The sequence below is a fragment of the Lingula anatina genome, chromosome 2 (genome assembly GCF_051362555.1).
Source record: "Lingula anatina isolate TDL-2025a chromosome 2, LinAna3.0, whole genome shotgun sequence".
NCBI classification, from domain to species: Eukaryota; Metazoa; Brachiopoda; class Lingulata; order Lingulida; family Lingulidae; genus Lingula; species Lingula anatina.
This window is the reverse complement of record NC_141768.1, coordinates 27,508,734-27,525,755: the sequence shown is the minus strand read 5'-3', so window position 1 is coordinate 27,525,755 and position 17,022 is coordinate 27,508,734. Positions and strand designations below refer to the sequence as shown.

General features: G+C 37.5%; 2 protein-coding genes and 1 pseudogene across 3 annotated transcripts; 1 reads left to right on the top strand and 2 right to left on the bottom strand.

Moving 5' to 3' along the window:
• Window positions 1–198: 198 nt before the first annotated feature.
• LOC112041846 (uncharacterized) lies at window positions 199–3,119 on the top strand. Its single transcript, XM_024075556.2, has one exon. It carries the CDS (start codon window positions 964–966, stop codon window positions 2,056–2,058), a length of 1,095 nt encoding a protein of 364 aa, XP_023931324.1. The 5' UTR covers window positions 199–963; the 3' UTR covers window positions 2,059–3,119.
• An 882-nt stretch (window positions 3,120–4,001) lies between these two features.
• Window positions 4,002–7,819, bottom strand: LOC106180561 (uncharacterized). The gene is made up of 5 exons (XM_013564573.3): window positions 7,604–7,819; window positions 6,687–6,758; window positions 6,146–6,249; window positions 5,676–5,827; window positions 4,002–5,157 (listed from the first exon to the last, which is right to left on the bottom strand). Exons 1-5 carry the CDS (start codon window positions 7,796–7,798, stop codon window positions 4,910–4,912), a joined length of 771 nt encoding a protein of 256 aa, XP_013420027.2. The 5' UTR covers window positions 7,799–7,819; the 3' UTR covers window positions 4,002–4,909.
• Window positions 7,820–8,781: 962 nt separating this feature from the next.
• On the bottom strand, window positions 8,782–14,898 carry LOC106166113 (sodium- and chloride-dependent glycine transporter 1-like; annotated as a pseudogene). Its single transcript, XR_015333066.1, has 13 exons — window positions 14,723–14,898; window positions 14,393–14,524; window positions 14,123–14,278; window positions 13,741–13,852; window positions 13,399–13,531; window positions 12,879–13,013; window positions 12,175–12,278; window positions 11,428–11,552; window positions 10,971–11,224; window positions 10,584–10,683; window positions 10,168–10,268; window positions 9,787–9,948; window positions 8,782–9,495 (listed from the first exon to the last, which is right to left on the bottom strand). The product of XR_015333066.1 is annotated as a sodium- and chloride-dependent glycine transporter 1-like (transcript).
• Between the last annotated feature and the right edge of the window lie 2,124 nt (window positions 14,899–17,022).

Sequence of the window (17,022 nt, the reverse complement as noted above, 5' to 3'; positions counted from 1 at the left end):
TGACACTGTCTCACAATGCCCGATGATTGAATGGCGCGAATAGCAATTTACTCCCTAAAATGAACTATGGCTTAAAGTGCGATGATGTCACCTTACCTAAGAATAAACCGTGGAGTGAGAGGTGGGTGGACAGCGAAACAATGCACCCAGCATGTAAAGCATGTGTTGCATATACTGTACATGTGGCTTGCCTGTGCCCTTTATCTAATACCCCCTTTCTCTGATATGAAACAGTTACGCTATTTGACACGGTGACACTTAGCAGAAAAGCCAGGTGGTGAGGGTGGTCTCCTTTGGTCAATTGGTATGAGGTATATAAATCATTTAAATGTGCTGGTCACTCCCCCTTTCCTTTATCACGTTTCCAGCCAAACAATTCACACCAACAGTTGACCGTGGTTAGCATGTAGGTGCTATTGTAATGTCACTCTGACTTGCTTTCAACTCCGTATTTACATTAAGTAACGGAGACTGACTTCGAATATAGAGCGGACAAATTGGGTATTATTCTTCTGTCACCTGTTATGAACAGGAGAAAGCATTTCCCCCTAAATATCCTTCGCGTCTTGTGCAATTGAGCAGTTAGGGCGAACTCCATTGGCTGATGGTGACGATGATATCCTTGGACGCTTAACCAGGAACTTACTTTATGCAAAACTGGCTTCAAGAAAAGTCACGCTGGCATTTAGTCGCAGTTGAGGCTTCACTCAGTGGCTGTGGTTGACTTTTATTGTAATAGAGTTTGAAAAGCCCGGAGAAATCGATGAAAAATTATCAGCATCAGCATTACATCGATGCGATTCTCAATCGGTGATCGATGGGAGTGAAATTGATACCAAAGTTGCCGTAAAGATCAGTATTTGTGCAGATCACGGAGGAATCAAGGTAAAAGCCCCTGCTGTAATCTCGAGAAAGAATCAGCTTTATTAATTCAAGCACTGATTTGTTATCTCCATTGTACGGATGGGCTCACTTGAGAACACAGCGAGTTCGCACGCATTTTACCCATTCACTACGGCAGTCGTAACTACTGACCACTATGCGGCTGGTTACGCCGGTCCTGAACCCGAGCCAGAGCCTGAGCCTGAGTGGCTAGCCTCGCCGAAAAGCTGGCTCATGAATACCACGGGCGATCTCATCCCTTTCGCCGAACCCGTACCGAAGTGGGATACGGCTATACCAGAATGGGGCCTAGCCTGGCCAGCTTATATCTACGGCCTTGGGACTTTGTTCACGGCACTGGCGTTAATAACACTGTTAAATATCGTCCAGCTTCTTCGCCTATCTTCGCTGCCTTCTCGGGGTTATTTCATCGCACTGAACTTGCTCGTCTTGCTGGTCTGCGTTACAAGAATGGTACTGTTATTTGTAGATGCGCACAATCATAAGGATATATTTCCTAAACCAGTGGCGTACTTTCTAATCAGTACGTCGTTGCCCGCCCTCACATCAGCATTTTACATTCTGTTCTCTGCACTGCTCAAGGCCACCCAAATAAGGACGATTTCCAAAAACATCTACGACATCCCAGCGCTGGTTTCCATCGTGGTGTTTAATTTTTCTATATCATTTATATCAGACATGGTAGTTGGAGTTTTCTTTAAAGCAAGGCTTCTGATGGTGATATGTCAAGGAGTTTTCGTGCTGTGGGGATTGATCTTTTCAATAGCGTACATTGCTTTGTTCCAAAGACTTTACAAGAGAACGACGAGGCCCCGGAATGAAATAGTCCGCCTGAGCAGCCAAACCCACAAAGGCAGCGCGGGCGTGGTGGAGGAGGGCCGACCTGCACCCCCAGCGAGTGCGGAGCACAAAGTGGAAAAACACCCCCAAAGACTCGTCCTTGCCGTCAAAGTGACGCTAGTAGCCACGTTTTTCTTTCTCGCTGTGACAGCTTTGAATATAATGGGTATATTTAGTGACTTCAGTATAATGACCACCCAGACCCCAGAACCCTGGACGTGGTGGGGGTATCAAATGGCGTTTCGACTGTGTGAATGGGGAATGGCCGCTACTTTATGTTTTGTAGCGACACCTTTTAGGAACTGTGGTAAATAATTGTTAAATTCTACCCCTTTTTATGCTCTCCTCGCAATATGTTTTTACAGAGATATAGACATTTCGACAATATCTTGCTTTGTACACTCTGTATGAAGTTTAATTCAATTTTAGTCACATTCAGGTGAATAATAACCACAGCAGACTATAGAAATAATACATTAAATTTTTGAAGTTGCATCACAGACGTTCAGAATATAATGTGAAAGTCATGGCACAGAACTTTCTCTGAAATCTATTATATCGATTTAGGCATAATCATAATGGTTTGTCGCTGTTGATTTCTTAAATATTTGTCCATGGTGCAAAGCAATTTCTGATAATCATGATTTATTTTCATTTAATAGTAAACAACAGTTATAAGCGTTTCCGTGAGAAAACAGACATGTCCAGGTACGAAATAAGCAGGCAACTTGACTGTAGCATGATCTCAGTGCACACAATGTATGTTTTAACATAACACTTAAAAGTGCTTGCAGGCAAGCTTGTAGTTAAGATGACTGCGTATGTCTATGTATATAACTGAAGGTTTATTATTTCTCTGATATCTATCTCTGACACGCTGGCAAGGATATGCATCAGCTTTAAGGTTAATTTAAGTTTATCATTCTGCTGGAAGTTTTAAACTTGACAGAGATGAAGGATGAGAAAGAAAGAAAAGCGGTATGCTTGACTGAACTGGGCGTAATAGCGCTGTGAGCGTAACCACAAAGCAACTCACACACGCACGATTTAGCTTGGGGACGTATTGGAAAAGTACGTCCCCAAAGCTAAAATGTCAGATGACGTGGGTTTTAATGTTTTAATGTTCGTCTTCAAGTCGTGAGGGTGCACTTACATAAAAATGACGCGTTTTGACAACACCCGATAACCCAATTAAGGTACAATAGTTGTGGAGTTCAATCAGTGGCATTATATGGTGTAATTTACGTAGCTCCCAAAGGAAGACTGTCACGAATTTATGTTGAATGCCTAAGTATAACTATTTTGGCGGAACACTGCAACTCCTGTATTAGCAAAATTGCACGTAAATAAATATGAATCATTGAGATTTAACAAAACAGCTGTTAATGAGATTTGAACAGAAGTGCGTACAGCATATTTACAATGTAAGTGGCCGTTAACCTAATAATTAAACATAACAGTAATATGGACAAAATCACGTACAATTAAACAGTAATTACACTGCACAGCGTGGCTAGATGACATCTTGTGAATGATCCATCTACCAGTAAGTCAAGAAAGTACAGTAATGCACGCATGTGATGGACAAACGATAGGTTTTCAGCACTTTCTGTCCTGTCTCCGCGTAAGAATTATTTCAACAATGGTACATGCAGTTACACTTATGTTAAATTTACCATGAATGGCATTGCAAGACTGAAAATGTACCAAAATATCAAAATGTCAAAAGAATCCTTAGAAGTTTAAATGAGGATGACTTACTGGATTTTATGTACTAAGTATTAACCCGACCTGGAACTATAGATGCGTGTGTTCACATAACATGACAAAACTTAAATGATTAGCCAATAATAACGGAGTATGAGATGTGTTATAGAGGCTAACAAAATACGAAATGCTGTGTTTTATATCGTCTTGATGTAAGATTTTCTCGCCCTAAGAAAGCCTGGATTTAGAGAATCGCGAAGAGGCACACTTTATATGTTTCGAATCATCTGGAATTCACATATCTCCAGATTTACTTGCGTCGCTGAAAAACGCAACCATTATCATATTATCCGCGTTCTTCAAATGCTAATCTCAAAATGCAAATGGGCCATTTTCCGAAAAGGGTCAATTTCGGAGTCCGAAATACGTTAATCAACTGACAGTCAAGTAAATCTGACGAAGGCAAATTAGACATACTGAGGGCAATCTTACAAATGAACATTAAACCGTTTGTATGGCACAGTGTAATTAAATCACGCAAAGTGGAACGGTTATCTCTCTACACCTTTTACTTCAACAAACGTCTCAGGTTCAGGGCTAAAAACCCCATTATTATATTTGCCTAAGTATCAGGTGTCATAGAATTATTCATATCGGCATATTTCCTGCTGCCATTCCCAACTACTGGCCAGTTCTCTCGCACAGGTACGTCAAATTCTATACAGGAAACTAATTATGCTGAGAAATTCTCAACTGTGCTTTGTATCGAATGACAATATTCTTATCTATGCAGTTATAATATAGAGCTAACAATAAAGTTAAAGTTACCAAAAAAGTCTGTATGTAAAAAGAGACCACAAAATCCATGTATCTATCATTTTCACATTTACAAGATGTGCAGTAGGTTCACTGACCAAAGCACGTTCTTATAATCAGGGTACTAATACGTGTCAGCGATAAAACGCTGTGATTGTTGCGCTCTAAATCACATTGATATAGGACCACAGTGTAAAAGCCCATTTAATGATATGGAAAAATATCGAAAGATATTTAAAAATTCATTTCAAACCATGATTTTTATTCGTATCCTTTATACAAAAAAAAAAAAAAAAAACGAAAATAAATAAATAAATAAATAAATAAATAAATAAATAAATAAATAAATAAAAATTATTCCAGATACAATTTATCTTGGAGGGTTTTTTTACCATACATGTACAATATACTGTCACTCAATTGACATATTACGGTACATTTACTAGCACTTCAGATGGGAGATGTTGAAGGTCCACAATTCATAATACAACGTAGTTTATAAAGCAATATCACATATCATCTCAATTAAAACTCATGAACTTAAAATTCCAAAATGAGTGCAAAATAACACAACTTTAGGCAGCTTATAAATGGTACTGCAATCCTCCATTTTTTCATCCACATAAAAAGTTGTGGAAATGGCCTATAACTCATCATGTGTCTGCCGTTCCTTCCACCACGTGTCCAGTGTTTCTACAGCTCTCCAGTTAACCAAGTTCCACCAAGCTTCCACAAAGTTTGCACGTTTGTTTTGGTGTTTTAAGTAGTATGCATGCTCCCAAATGTCAATCACCAGAATCGGGTGGAGCCTCTCAGTCACAGGCGAGTCCTGATTGGCTGTTGTGGAAATGATAAGTTTACCATCTTGATCTCTTGATAGCCAGACATATCCTAGAAAAATGTTTCAGTGAGATGATGAATTGAGTTCTTTTGACAGCTACACATGTCATGTGAAAATATTTCAGTCAGATTGATGAATTGAAATATTTTACAAAGATGCCTAATATCCCTGAGACAAAAACTTCTTTGCATATTTAGTTGTATTAACTCTCCCAGAGTCCATTGAAAAAGCAACAAATTTCCTTATTAAAAACTGAATTCATAGCATAAGCATTAGCCACATTCAAATGTGCCAAAAGTCATAGTGATTTATACTGATCCTACCCAGGGGTGGATCCAGGATTATTTGAAGGGGGGTTCATGGACACACCCCCCCCCCCCCCAACCCACCGTGGAGTTCGGGGCCCTTCAGCAGGCCCAGGAAATTTTTTGTATTTCAGAGGGTGAACGGTGATATTTGGTATGGTTTAGAACTATGATTCAGCTAGTCAAAATTCTTATTTAAGAGGGGACCACAAATCGAAGGGGGAGACCCCCCTGACCCCCCCTCTAAATCTGCCACTTCTTACCTGAACCAAACAAAGACAAGCTCTTTGCTGTAAACTGCTCTCTAAAATTTTCATATGTCCCAAAATTATCTTTTATATCTTTTTCTAGACCCGGACTTATTCTTGCACCCTTGGGAGACATACAGGCCCAGTATATAGCATGGTTGAAATACCTGAAGAAAATAATTTGAAAGTGGCTTAGTATGTTCACCTCATTCTACATTTATGATAATCAATTCTTTTTTGTTTCTTATTCATCCATGTTATACTACTATTCACATAATGATTTTAAACATCCCAAACATCAAGCCCCTGACATTGTGAAATTTTTTTTTTATTATTTTTAGTAAAAAGATTGTTACGTCTATTTGCTACCAGTATAAAAAGTAAATATACTGATTAAATAATAAATTTCACTTACCATTTTTAAAATACTAAATTTCCTTTTTTTAATTTTGACAAACTCCATTATATAAGTAGCAATGCCTTACCCGCCTCCATTGTTTCTCAATGTCATCCGATATTTTTCAGGAACATGAGATAGTTTTTGAAGAATGTTTAAAATGGAACTATTGGCAAATTTGTCTCCCTCAGCCTATAAAAAAAAAGAGAAAAAAATTCATTATTTGGGCATAAACAACCACATATTCTCCAAGCTGGCACCAGCAGAAATGGAGATGCAGACACCCAAGACATACTTGGAAAAACAACATCATAGAGTGGACTAAAGTTTAAGCCCAAAATTGTGCATAAACAACACATGATAGAATTGCTTTGTGTTCCATGCTTGGAGCATATGTGGCATAAAAGATTCATAGAGTCCACTGCATAAAAAAAAAAAAAAAAAAACAGATTTAGATTTACAGACTGGGGGAAATTGCACAAATATCAGTTATATTCTAATTGTACATAGTAAGTACCTGTATATATGCAGTGGTATGAACTGAATTTACTACCTTATTGTATCCAAATACAAGTAATTAACCCTATACCACTGTTAGTATGTACATGTAAAAACTGTACATGTAATACCTCACTTCTCCATTGTTTTAATGCAGCATTCATCTTGGCTGTGTAAGCTGCATGATGCCCCTGATGGTGAACCTAAAAAAAGATACTGGCATATTAAAAATTCATCATTAATAAAAACATTAATGACAAAACTGAGTAAATGAGGTTCATTGGTCACTATCCCCCCCCCCCCCAAAAAAAAAAAAAGAAAAAAAAAATTACCTTGCTCATCTTTTAATGTAAGCAAGCTAGTATTTGAAATAAATAAATAAAGAAAAAAAAATCATGGAAATTATACAGGGTTGTGTTAATCTGAATATACCAGTGTACTCAGTACAAGGACTTATAGTGTTGGTACCACTGGGTAGTAGATTATAAATGTATGATAAATATGTTACTTAAATCATGTTTATGCATGTACCCAATATAAAGTTAAAAGGCAACACACAACAAAATATTAAGCCATATCATTCATTTGGTGCTTTTCCATTCATTAAAAATACTGGGTAGATACATAAAATATTAATGAATTAATCAAGCAATAAAATTCATTACAAATAAAAAAAATAAAATGTTAATGAATTAATCAAATAAAAAGATATGACAAACAGGTTTTGATATCGAATGACAACTGCATTAGTCATATATACATGTACCAGATATACGTGGAAAATCTCCAGTTAAGTTTCGCTTTCAGTTTCGATATATACCCAGTACGTGTAATAGTTCATGTACTAGTACGTATAAAATCTGGTACATGTATGCTGATTTTAAAGTTTTACTCAAACGACGGGGGAGGCACATGTACGCCAAAAATTAAACTGGTAGTAATAATACCTATTTCTACTTGCTGGCCAGTGTGCCCATAGTGCTAAATAAGTTAAACTTATCCCTGGGTTGTAGTACACTGCAGTAGGCCCCTATTTCATTTCACTTGCCTTCACCGTTGCTTCGTCCATGTGCGGCTCAAGATCACCATAGCCATATGGCAGTGCTGGTAACAGGTAGGTGTCTTTTGAGAAAGCGCTGTCATCATACGGCCATGAAGCAACAAACCGATTAGACGACAAAACCATCGTTAATAAGCACAAAACCTTGGCAATCTCCATGACTTGTTGTTGCGGCACATGCATGCGTAACCGGAAGTTTACTTCCTCGACTGCAGGTCTTGCAGGTTAGTTGAAGGTCTAAATGATTGATATAATTATACTAGGTGTGGTTTGTTGAAAATTCTTTCCGTCATTTGGCTAATTTGTAACGATATACAATTAGGTTTGAAGATTTTTGTGGACTCAACGACCTGGTAAAAGGCGAATCATTGTAATTTTAATAAAAAAACTTTATTTTAGTAAAACAGCCGGAACGCTCCTGTCATTGCAGTAGATGTGTCATAAGTAATTGTGTTTGTTTGCTGCGTCGGTTGCTGAGTTTGGTTGGTAGGAGTTAATGCATTTATAATTTCAAAATGAGATAACCTTCTCTCTCTCGCATTCTAGTCTCCTCTTATCGGTTTATATATATATATATATATATATATATATATATATATATATATATATATATATATATATATATATATATATATATATGGTGGCCTACTTGTATAGTTTAACGCACATGTAAAATACCAAATGAAGTGAGCGCAAAGACCTAATGAAAGGTTGTTTGACCTTCGAGATCTACATTTATAATCCTAGTCCCTCCTGATCCGTCAAAGGCCGTGCAATTACATTACCCACATGCGAAAACAAACAACAAAGACAATATTTTTCTTAGTTATCCTTTATAACAGAATGTAATATTTAAAAAATGCATGAACAAAATCAATATTTTGAATTTCAAAAGTTCATATGAGAACAATTCTATAAATGACCCTTTTTATAATAGGCTGATTGTTACGTTCATTATGCTTGGTTGTGCTTCCCTGGACAAAAATATCAAGAAGTTGATCCATGCAAAATTGAATGTGCATTTCATTTTGTTCACTTGGGGGTGAAGAATTGGGGAATTTCTTAAAGCCACAAAAATTAAAAGGAAAACGGACATCTAACTGACATTTTCCCAAATTAACAAAATTCACTTTTGGTGACTAATGGACTGCAGCTTACAAACTGTGATTCCTATGTGTAGAAAAATACATTCGATAAATGTCAGTTTTTGTAATTTGCAATGATATCATAAAACGCCTTGGAATGGCCAAATCACGCATTTACAACCACGTGTACGTTGTAATCCATTCAGGGATCGATGGATTTAAAACTATTATGTATATATAACTGTGCGTATTTTCCTCAGCTTGTTATTGATCTATATATACAAAAGAGTTTCATTTGCAGCATGATTAATGCAAGAGGTATTCCATATTTATAGGAAAAGACTAGTGTGAATATCTAAATAAAACATGCCCTCGAAAAACTATTAACAGTTGCGAAAAACAAGTGTGTGGACGACATTATTGTGTTCGGAATTTTTCTCGCATAAAAATGACACGTTAACGCAGACTTTGACCTTGTCTTTTATAAGCGGAACACAGTTTTTAGCATAGTCGCACAGGGATATCTGAACCACTCTAATTTAATACGTGTACATAACGGCGAGTTTGTCCGAGAATTACCGAACATTAAAAACGATGCGCCGACCCTCTGAAGCAACAACGACGTAAAACATGTACACATTCAACAGTTTTTTGGCTGACATATACTAGAATGCATAGGCGGTGTTGGACTTAGAGAGTTTCTGCCTTGGAATCCGTGTCGTAGATTGTCCCGGCGCGGTTTTCTGCTCTTGCAGGTCCCCAGTCAGCTTGCGGTGATCCAGCTCTCTTTAAGGCCTAAAAGACATATGCACACATAATGTAACTATATGTCGTATTTATATATGGAAACAATTTGATCAGTTTACACATTTGAATATTTGACCTGACATAAACACAATACTTGCAAACATACTACCGGATACTTTACCTAAAATTCAAAGTAGTTGCATGCAAAGTACATATGATTATGTGCTTTCTCACGCGATACGACGATAAATGAATTAATGAATATTAACTTATTTAAAATGTAATTCTTTTTAGTTTTAGCGGTGGAACCTTAAGAGCTGAGCTATAAATTCCACAAACCTTGAAGCCGCCGTCGTAGCAGTATCTGCCCAGGAACAAGGCAGGGATGAGGGCGATGGGGATCAACTGAATCATCCACCCCAGGACCTGAGCCCAGACAGGCAGAGGATTCACCTCATGATTGTGTGTCTGCAGCTGAACGAATTTAAATACAATGACAGCCTGAAAAAGAATGCAATGAGAAGTAAGATAAGCTTTTCGACCAAATAAATAAATAAATAAATAAATAAGTAAATAAATAAATAAATAAAATTAAGTTTAAAAATACTAATAAAAAATAAGAAAGAAGGAAACATTGAAACTGAAATCGTTGCAATAATTTACATTATAAAAACACAATTTACCCCACAAACTAAAGGTATACTTTCAATAGTTACATACCAACAAAAGAAGTGGAGTTATATAACGCCACATGATCCGAAAGTAGATGCCAGGCTTCTTGCCAAGCATTATTTTCACGTCTTCAGAAAAGCGGGACCATCCTGGAGTGAAAAAGTCACGATAAAAAGAACAATTGCATGTTAAAATATGCCATCAACTTTTGTGTTCGTTTTATGGTTTTAACTCCACTTCCTATGTGTCGATTTATATATATATAGGGCCTATATATATATATATATATATATATATATATATATATATATATATATATATATTGCTAGCTACCTGTTAAAAGTAAATTATTTACCTTTTGCTTGAAATTATCAATATACATGCGTCAAAATTTGACGATAAAAAAGGCACAGACTATGCACAGATAATAGAGTAAAATGATAAAAAAAATAGCCCTCACTTACCATACACCCACTGCAAAACAATCAATTCGAGTAAGCTAATAAACAGCAACGGGAACCCTCCGACACTGTGATCCATCAGGTCTTACAAATAATGACCCCCCTGAAACCGTACGTGATTGAAAGTGAATGTGGCGATTTGCTATTCCCATGTAAAGCTACATGTAGATATTTCAACGGCGATAGTAGATAAACAAAACCCTGTATAACACGTGGGGCTCTTCATGACTAGAACAGTTCGCCCACTTTTCCCATCAACAACACAAATAACTTTACAATTTTCATTACATCCAATAGACTAATAAACAATATTAAATTTTTAAAAGACTCAAATGCGAAAATAATTCAAAAAGAGACAGAAGTGAGGACGAGACCTTGCAAAGCACCCACCCTTGCGCACATTGGCAGGCCGAGCAAAAAACACACTCCGCACCCGACCGCCCGCGCCATTATTTCCCTCCATTTCTGAGAACGTAGAATATGAGCATATTCGTCCATTATGCTCCCCAAAACGGTCTCGACCATAGCGAACTGTACGCTGAATCCCAAGAGCGCCATCATGAAGAAGAACAGAATGGCCCACAGTGTCGGTAATGGTAACTGGGATATGGCTTCGGGATACACGATGAAGGCAAGACCTGGGCCTGAAAATTCAAAATTCAGCCCATGTATACATATTTCTCATACATATATAAACAAAGCGAGGGTACACTTTGGTCTTTATAATAACAATTATGCTAGTTTCATAATTTTTTCTTTTCGTTTATGTCAACGGTGTTGGTGTAATATAGCCTATGCCGAATGTCTCGTTTTAAGGTCTGACTTACAATTCCTTATATTTACATACCCTGACTGGCAACTTCGGCCACCTCTTTGCCAGATATGTGCGCCATGTAGCCAAGCACAGAGAAGATGACAAACCCAGCATAGACGTTAGTACCGCAGTTCACAAGTGAACAAACAAATGCGTCTCTACAAATAATCATATTGTGCGTTTTAAGAACATCTGTTTTCCAAATAAGCTTGATATCGATGTGGTCAACAAACGTGCAGCGAGCAAATTTACTTTTAAGCATATTAGGTGCATACAACAATCGTTAACCAAAAGGTATAACAAACTTCTAGGTATACTACCTAGTACTGCCACTATACTGCTACTGCAGCTATTTCTACTACTACTATAACTTGAATAATTTTCAAGCTTATGTGGTGATTTTGACCAATGTCTCTGCTGTTCAAATAAACCATTTTGGAAATGCAATCATTTTTTTTATTAAACCTCCAAGATCTTTGGCCAATGAGATTACAGCAAATTTTCGCAGTTCATGTAAAACGTATTGTGGTATTAGTAATGCATTGTCTATCTAATTTATTTGAATAGCGGATACACTGCTCAAAGTGACCACACATATTAAATTAGGGACTATATTGAAAATCAAACAGCTATTGGTACATGTATCTGATAGGTTGGGAATACTGCAAAAGTGTCATTAATCTGAGGTGAAAACCAATTAAACCCAGTTAAGTCTATTAAGAGAAGGCTGTAAATTCCGATACAGCATTAACAACAGTTTCTGTTAACAGTCCAGTGTACCTGAAGCAGTTGTGGTGGAACTTGTTGTGGCTTGACATCATTACTAGGCCTCCCAAGGATATGCTGAGCGAATAGAAATTGTGAGTAACTGCGTCACCCCAAACCTGACAGGTAAAATGGTAGAAACTACATATAAGTATAATCAAATGTGTAATTAAGGAAGTGTCACGATTCAGGGGCGGATCCAGAGTTATTTTCTGACAGTCTTCCAATTTATCTTTGTTGATCCATCCTCCAATTTTGACCGTCTTCCGACAGAAAAAAATAGATGCCCGTCAATGTAAACTTGAAAATCTGACCGTCTTCCGGAAGACCCAGAAGACGCCCTAAATCCGCCCCTGCGATTGTCAACTGAGGTAACTTTTATACCAATACATGTATAAACAACATTTTTGTTAAAATGGCATTAGGTTTCTCTAGATACCTATCAAGCAATGTCTTAAACTAAGCTTTACAGGAGCGGATCCAGAGATATTTTCTGATAGTCTTCCAAATTATCTTTGTTAATCCATTCTCCAATTTTTGACCGTCTTCCGACAGAAAATATTAGATACTCGTCATATAAACTTAAAAATCTGACCGTCTTCCGGAAGACCCAGTATACAGCCTAAATCAGGCCCTGGCTTTACACATATTTAACCCCAATACTACTGAAAGCTGTTTATTGGAAAGCTGAAAATTGAATATACTGAATTGAATATTACCTCAGAGTGAAGAAGTCGCTTAAAGTCAGGCGTCAGATAATACTTAATGCCTTCAGCAGATCCCTCCAACAAAGCACCACGTACAAGGAGGACGGCCATGATAATGTGTGGGAAGATGGCGGTGAAATATATGGCCTGTAAATTATAAAGACATGGAATGTAAACGAATGCTAGTTTGATTGAAAAAAATATAAAAATAACACTTACGAAATGAACTTGTGTCTGAAACGGCAAGTGAGGATATCGCAAATACCATGCGGTTTTTACTGGATGAAAAAAAAAGGAAAATTGGAATTATTAAGAATCAATATACAATTTATTATCTCCTTTCCACAAATTGAACATGCGAGAGGTTCATGTCAGACAGTTGGGAAATATCCAGATTATATAAATGTACACCGAAATGTAAGCCAAGCCAGCTGGTAAAACTTTGGAGGGATATATAAATGTAGGCCTACTTTGCAGTCATCGCTGTTAGCACATATCTACTAGCTTATATGCACATGCCTCTATAGCTCACCTTCCCCATGGACTTGACTCCCTTGATCAGGACCAACGACACAATCACCCAGGCCAGCAGATGACACAGGACAAGGTCCCACTTGAGACCCCCTGAATTCTCTATCCCATCAGTCATCTCCAGGACTTTACGGCTACAAATATTAAACAGCGTGTAGCCCATAGGATTAACCGTTATATTCCAGCCATCAACAGTAATGTATTTACTATTCTTATCTAAAAACGTGAGTGTAAAGTTGATGCTGTTTTCATGGTTTCACAATATTTTTTTTATTTCCAAACTGCTCTTAAATGAGGCTAGGGGACCAAAAGCAGCACTGTATTCAGAGTTTGATTATCTTACTAAAAATATTCTTCGCTTGGTGAAGTGACGGTAATCTCGGTAGTATCGGTAGTATTCAGAAGCGTTGTTCTAATGGTTAAGTTGGTGGCGTCCGTTGGTGTACCTCCGCCAACTCAGAAACAAATGACAAACGTTACATTTATACATGTGCGACTCCCGTATAATTGAAAAAGCAAAATTGCATTAATTTTTTAACTTTTATTGTAACTGCAGCAAATTAAGGAGACTCGGTAACCACAATAAATCTCTCAGGCGGTTTTTCAATGCTTGCAAAAATGAGAGAAACGTTGTTTTTGCTTTTTCTTATTATTTACTACATTGTATTATTGTATATCATCATCATCATCATTAGCATTATTATACCAGGGAACGATATGCTTACCAACTAAACAATCTTCAGTATTCCAAACATTCCCACAAGTAGACCAAGGCAAAATGGCCGTCATTGAGGCGAAGAAGTAGTGAATACAGTAGCCGATGAGAACGCTGTAGTACAGAGTAAGAAACCAGCAAGTCACCACCATGCCATAACCAATACCTAGAGGATTATACGGATGAAAAATTATTTGTTCGATGTAATCTTCTAAAATAAGATATCTGTCAAAAGGAAACAAGACATCTAACATACAAGAATGCGAAAATTCAGTCTTACCTTTGAACAGTGGATTAATTTTCCAAACAGCGATAGGTCCAAGGCTGGCAAACTGACCGAAACATAGCTCCATGAAGTATAATGGAAGGATAATTAGGGCCCAGCTGACGCAGTATGGTATCAAAAACGCGCCTGGAAATACAAGGATTTTAACAGAGCAACAGTGTACCACAAGCAGCCGTTAGTCGAAATACGTAATCACTTGAATCATAGACCGTTTCAGAAAATCCAAGAGAAAGAGTAACTTTTAAAGTAAAATATTCCTGGCTACTGATGTACCATTGCTGTTAAAATTGTGGTAGTTGAGATTTTAGCCCCGATGGCACTTACCTCCACCGTTCCTGTAACATAGATACGGAAAGCGCCACACTGCTCCTAGACCAACAGCAGCACAGGAAATAATGAATTCCAACTGGCCTCCCCAGGTACGACGCTTCTTCTCTTCTACGGAGTCTACCACCGAGTCTGAGCGGCCCATTTCAGAACATGGCTCGTCCTTCATATTTTTGGATCCAGAGTTCAAGGACGTGTGTTTTTCCTTTGGAAAAGGAAAGGGAAAGACTTGAAGTTTTTTCTTGTTTCAAAAACAAGATATCTTTTACTAAAAATCGTGTGTGCAATTGCTGTTTTGATGAAAAATAACTGAATAAGAGAAGGGGGCGTTTGTGTCACAATTTAGCCAGTTTAGTAATCTTTACTCTCCAAGCAATAAGTATCACACCTTATGCAATTCATAAAGTGATACAAATAATCATGTCATCACCAACTTATGAAGGGATTTTTTTTACACAAAACTGTATTACTAATTGTGCAACCAATGAATAAGTTAACCAGAGTAGAAAAATCAAAGCCATGTTGTTATATTTTGTACAATTTCATCTGGATTAGAAGACGCAATTGACGCGTTGGTGTGTGGAGTCAAAAAAGTTCTGTAACGTCCGCAGAGTGATGGCGTTCCACAAACGGTACAAAGATTTTACTTTGTATGAGATCATTTTTGTTTGCAGGGTTATCCTTCAGTTATCCATTTCCAAGGATATCCCACAAATCCTCAATGAGTTCCTCATCTCGAGATTTAGCTGTGCATTGGGGAGTGTGGATCTGGTTTGCATATAGCCAGACTACTGTTGCATTAGCTGTACGTGGAGTATAGCATTATCATTCTGAAACGTAAATGGGCAGTCACGGTCCCCTAATTCTCGACAGAAATGTTGTACACGTTGCACAATCGACGTTCATTGTCGAGACACGAGCGTGTGTCGTGAGCACGCCTTTTATATACTCCAGGCGATGGGGTGACGCACGTGCGACGCATTCCCGGTGTGCTTTCGGCTTCGTTCGTTAGCTGTGAGGGCGTGCGCCGTACTCAACACGCAAAGGGCACTTGCTCCTTCATTGTTTTTACTATGACCACGTGGGTGCTTAAAATTGTAGGGGGCTGTACCGACAACAGATCGGTTTTCAAAGAAACCGCACAGAAGGCGTATGACAACTGCATTGAGACTGAAAGGTACGGAAGCGTGTAAGGGTCACAACACCACACGAACGTCATAACAACAGACACGAAACTCACAACACCAGCACATACCCGGTACAATACTCACAACACAAACGAAACTCACAACACCACACAAAATTCACAACACCCCACACAAAACTCACAACACCAAACGAGCTCACAACACCACACAAAACGTATAATACCACTCACAAAACTTACAACACCACACACGAAACTCACAACACCAAACAAGCTAACTTTGTTGTGACTTAATTGTGTGTGATGTTTTCTTCAAAAATAATATTTTGTATATTTTATAATGGCTTGGTATATGTATTCAGGTTGTTCGAAGTTCCATTGATTAGTTATCCACTGTACAGGTATAAGTCAAAATTGCTGAAATGCGGCATTGCGATATGCATTACTTTCCCAAGTGTAACTTTAAATGAAAAATATGAATATATGTCTTGATGACAAATTACGTTATTTTAAATATTTAATATATTTAATTATTTAGCCTGTACTTCGAGGATTAATTGTGTGACACAAACCAATTTTAAGCTTTTGTTAAAGAAAAAAGTGTTGCTTGATGGTCCAAAATTGTTATTTGCGATATTTGAAGTCCAACATCACGGCCTTTATTGGAATAATACAAGTGTGACTTCATATGACTAATAGAAATATACCTTTTAATAGACAGGGCAAATCTCGTTATTCTCAGAAAAATTTAAAGAGAAATATGAACGCCCAAAGACTCCCAATATAGCAATTTTGAAGCAATAGTTCAGAAAATAGACTGTTTCACTTATGGTTATGAAATGATTGTTTGCTTCTAATCTTCAAAATTATCTTATTGAAAGTAATATTGTTGGTTGATTCATAGATTTTTAAAGTGCTCTCTGTCAATGTCACGGCCTATTGGTTTTATGGAATGACCACCTTGAAATATATCGTCATACATTTGTCTATCACACAGTGTGAAACCGAGTATAGATAGCCGAGTAAATAAGAAAACAATTTCAGAACAGTATCGTCCAGCCTATTTAATTGAACGGATGAAAATGCGATATCGTCATTAAAAAAGTAGAAAGGGGTGATCTTTTAATTGAAGAATTTCCCCAAATTAGTC

Bases quoted from the DNA above. Each gene is read 5' to 3' on its own strand.
- LOC106180561 (XM_013564573.3), bottom strand. From the start codon at position 7,798: ATGCATGTGCCGCAACAACAAGTCATGGAGATTGCCAAGGTTTTGTGC. The intron at 5,828-6,145 runs GTAAGGCATTGC...TATTTTCTTCAG, and splicing joins TTGAGAAACAATGGAGGCGG to GTATTTCAACCATGCTATAT. The intron at 5,158-5,675 runs GTAAGAAGTGGC...ACATTTTTCTAG, and splicing joins CTTGTCTTTGTTTGGTTCAG to GATATGTCTGGCTATCAAGA.
- LOC112041846 (XM_024075556.2), top strand. From the start codon at position 964: ATGGGCTCACTTGAGAACACAGCGAGTTCGCACGCATTTTACCCATTC.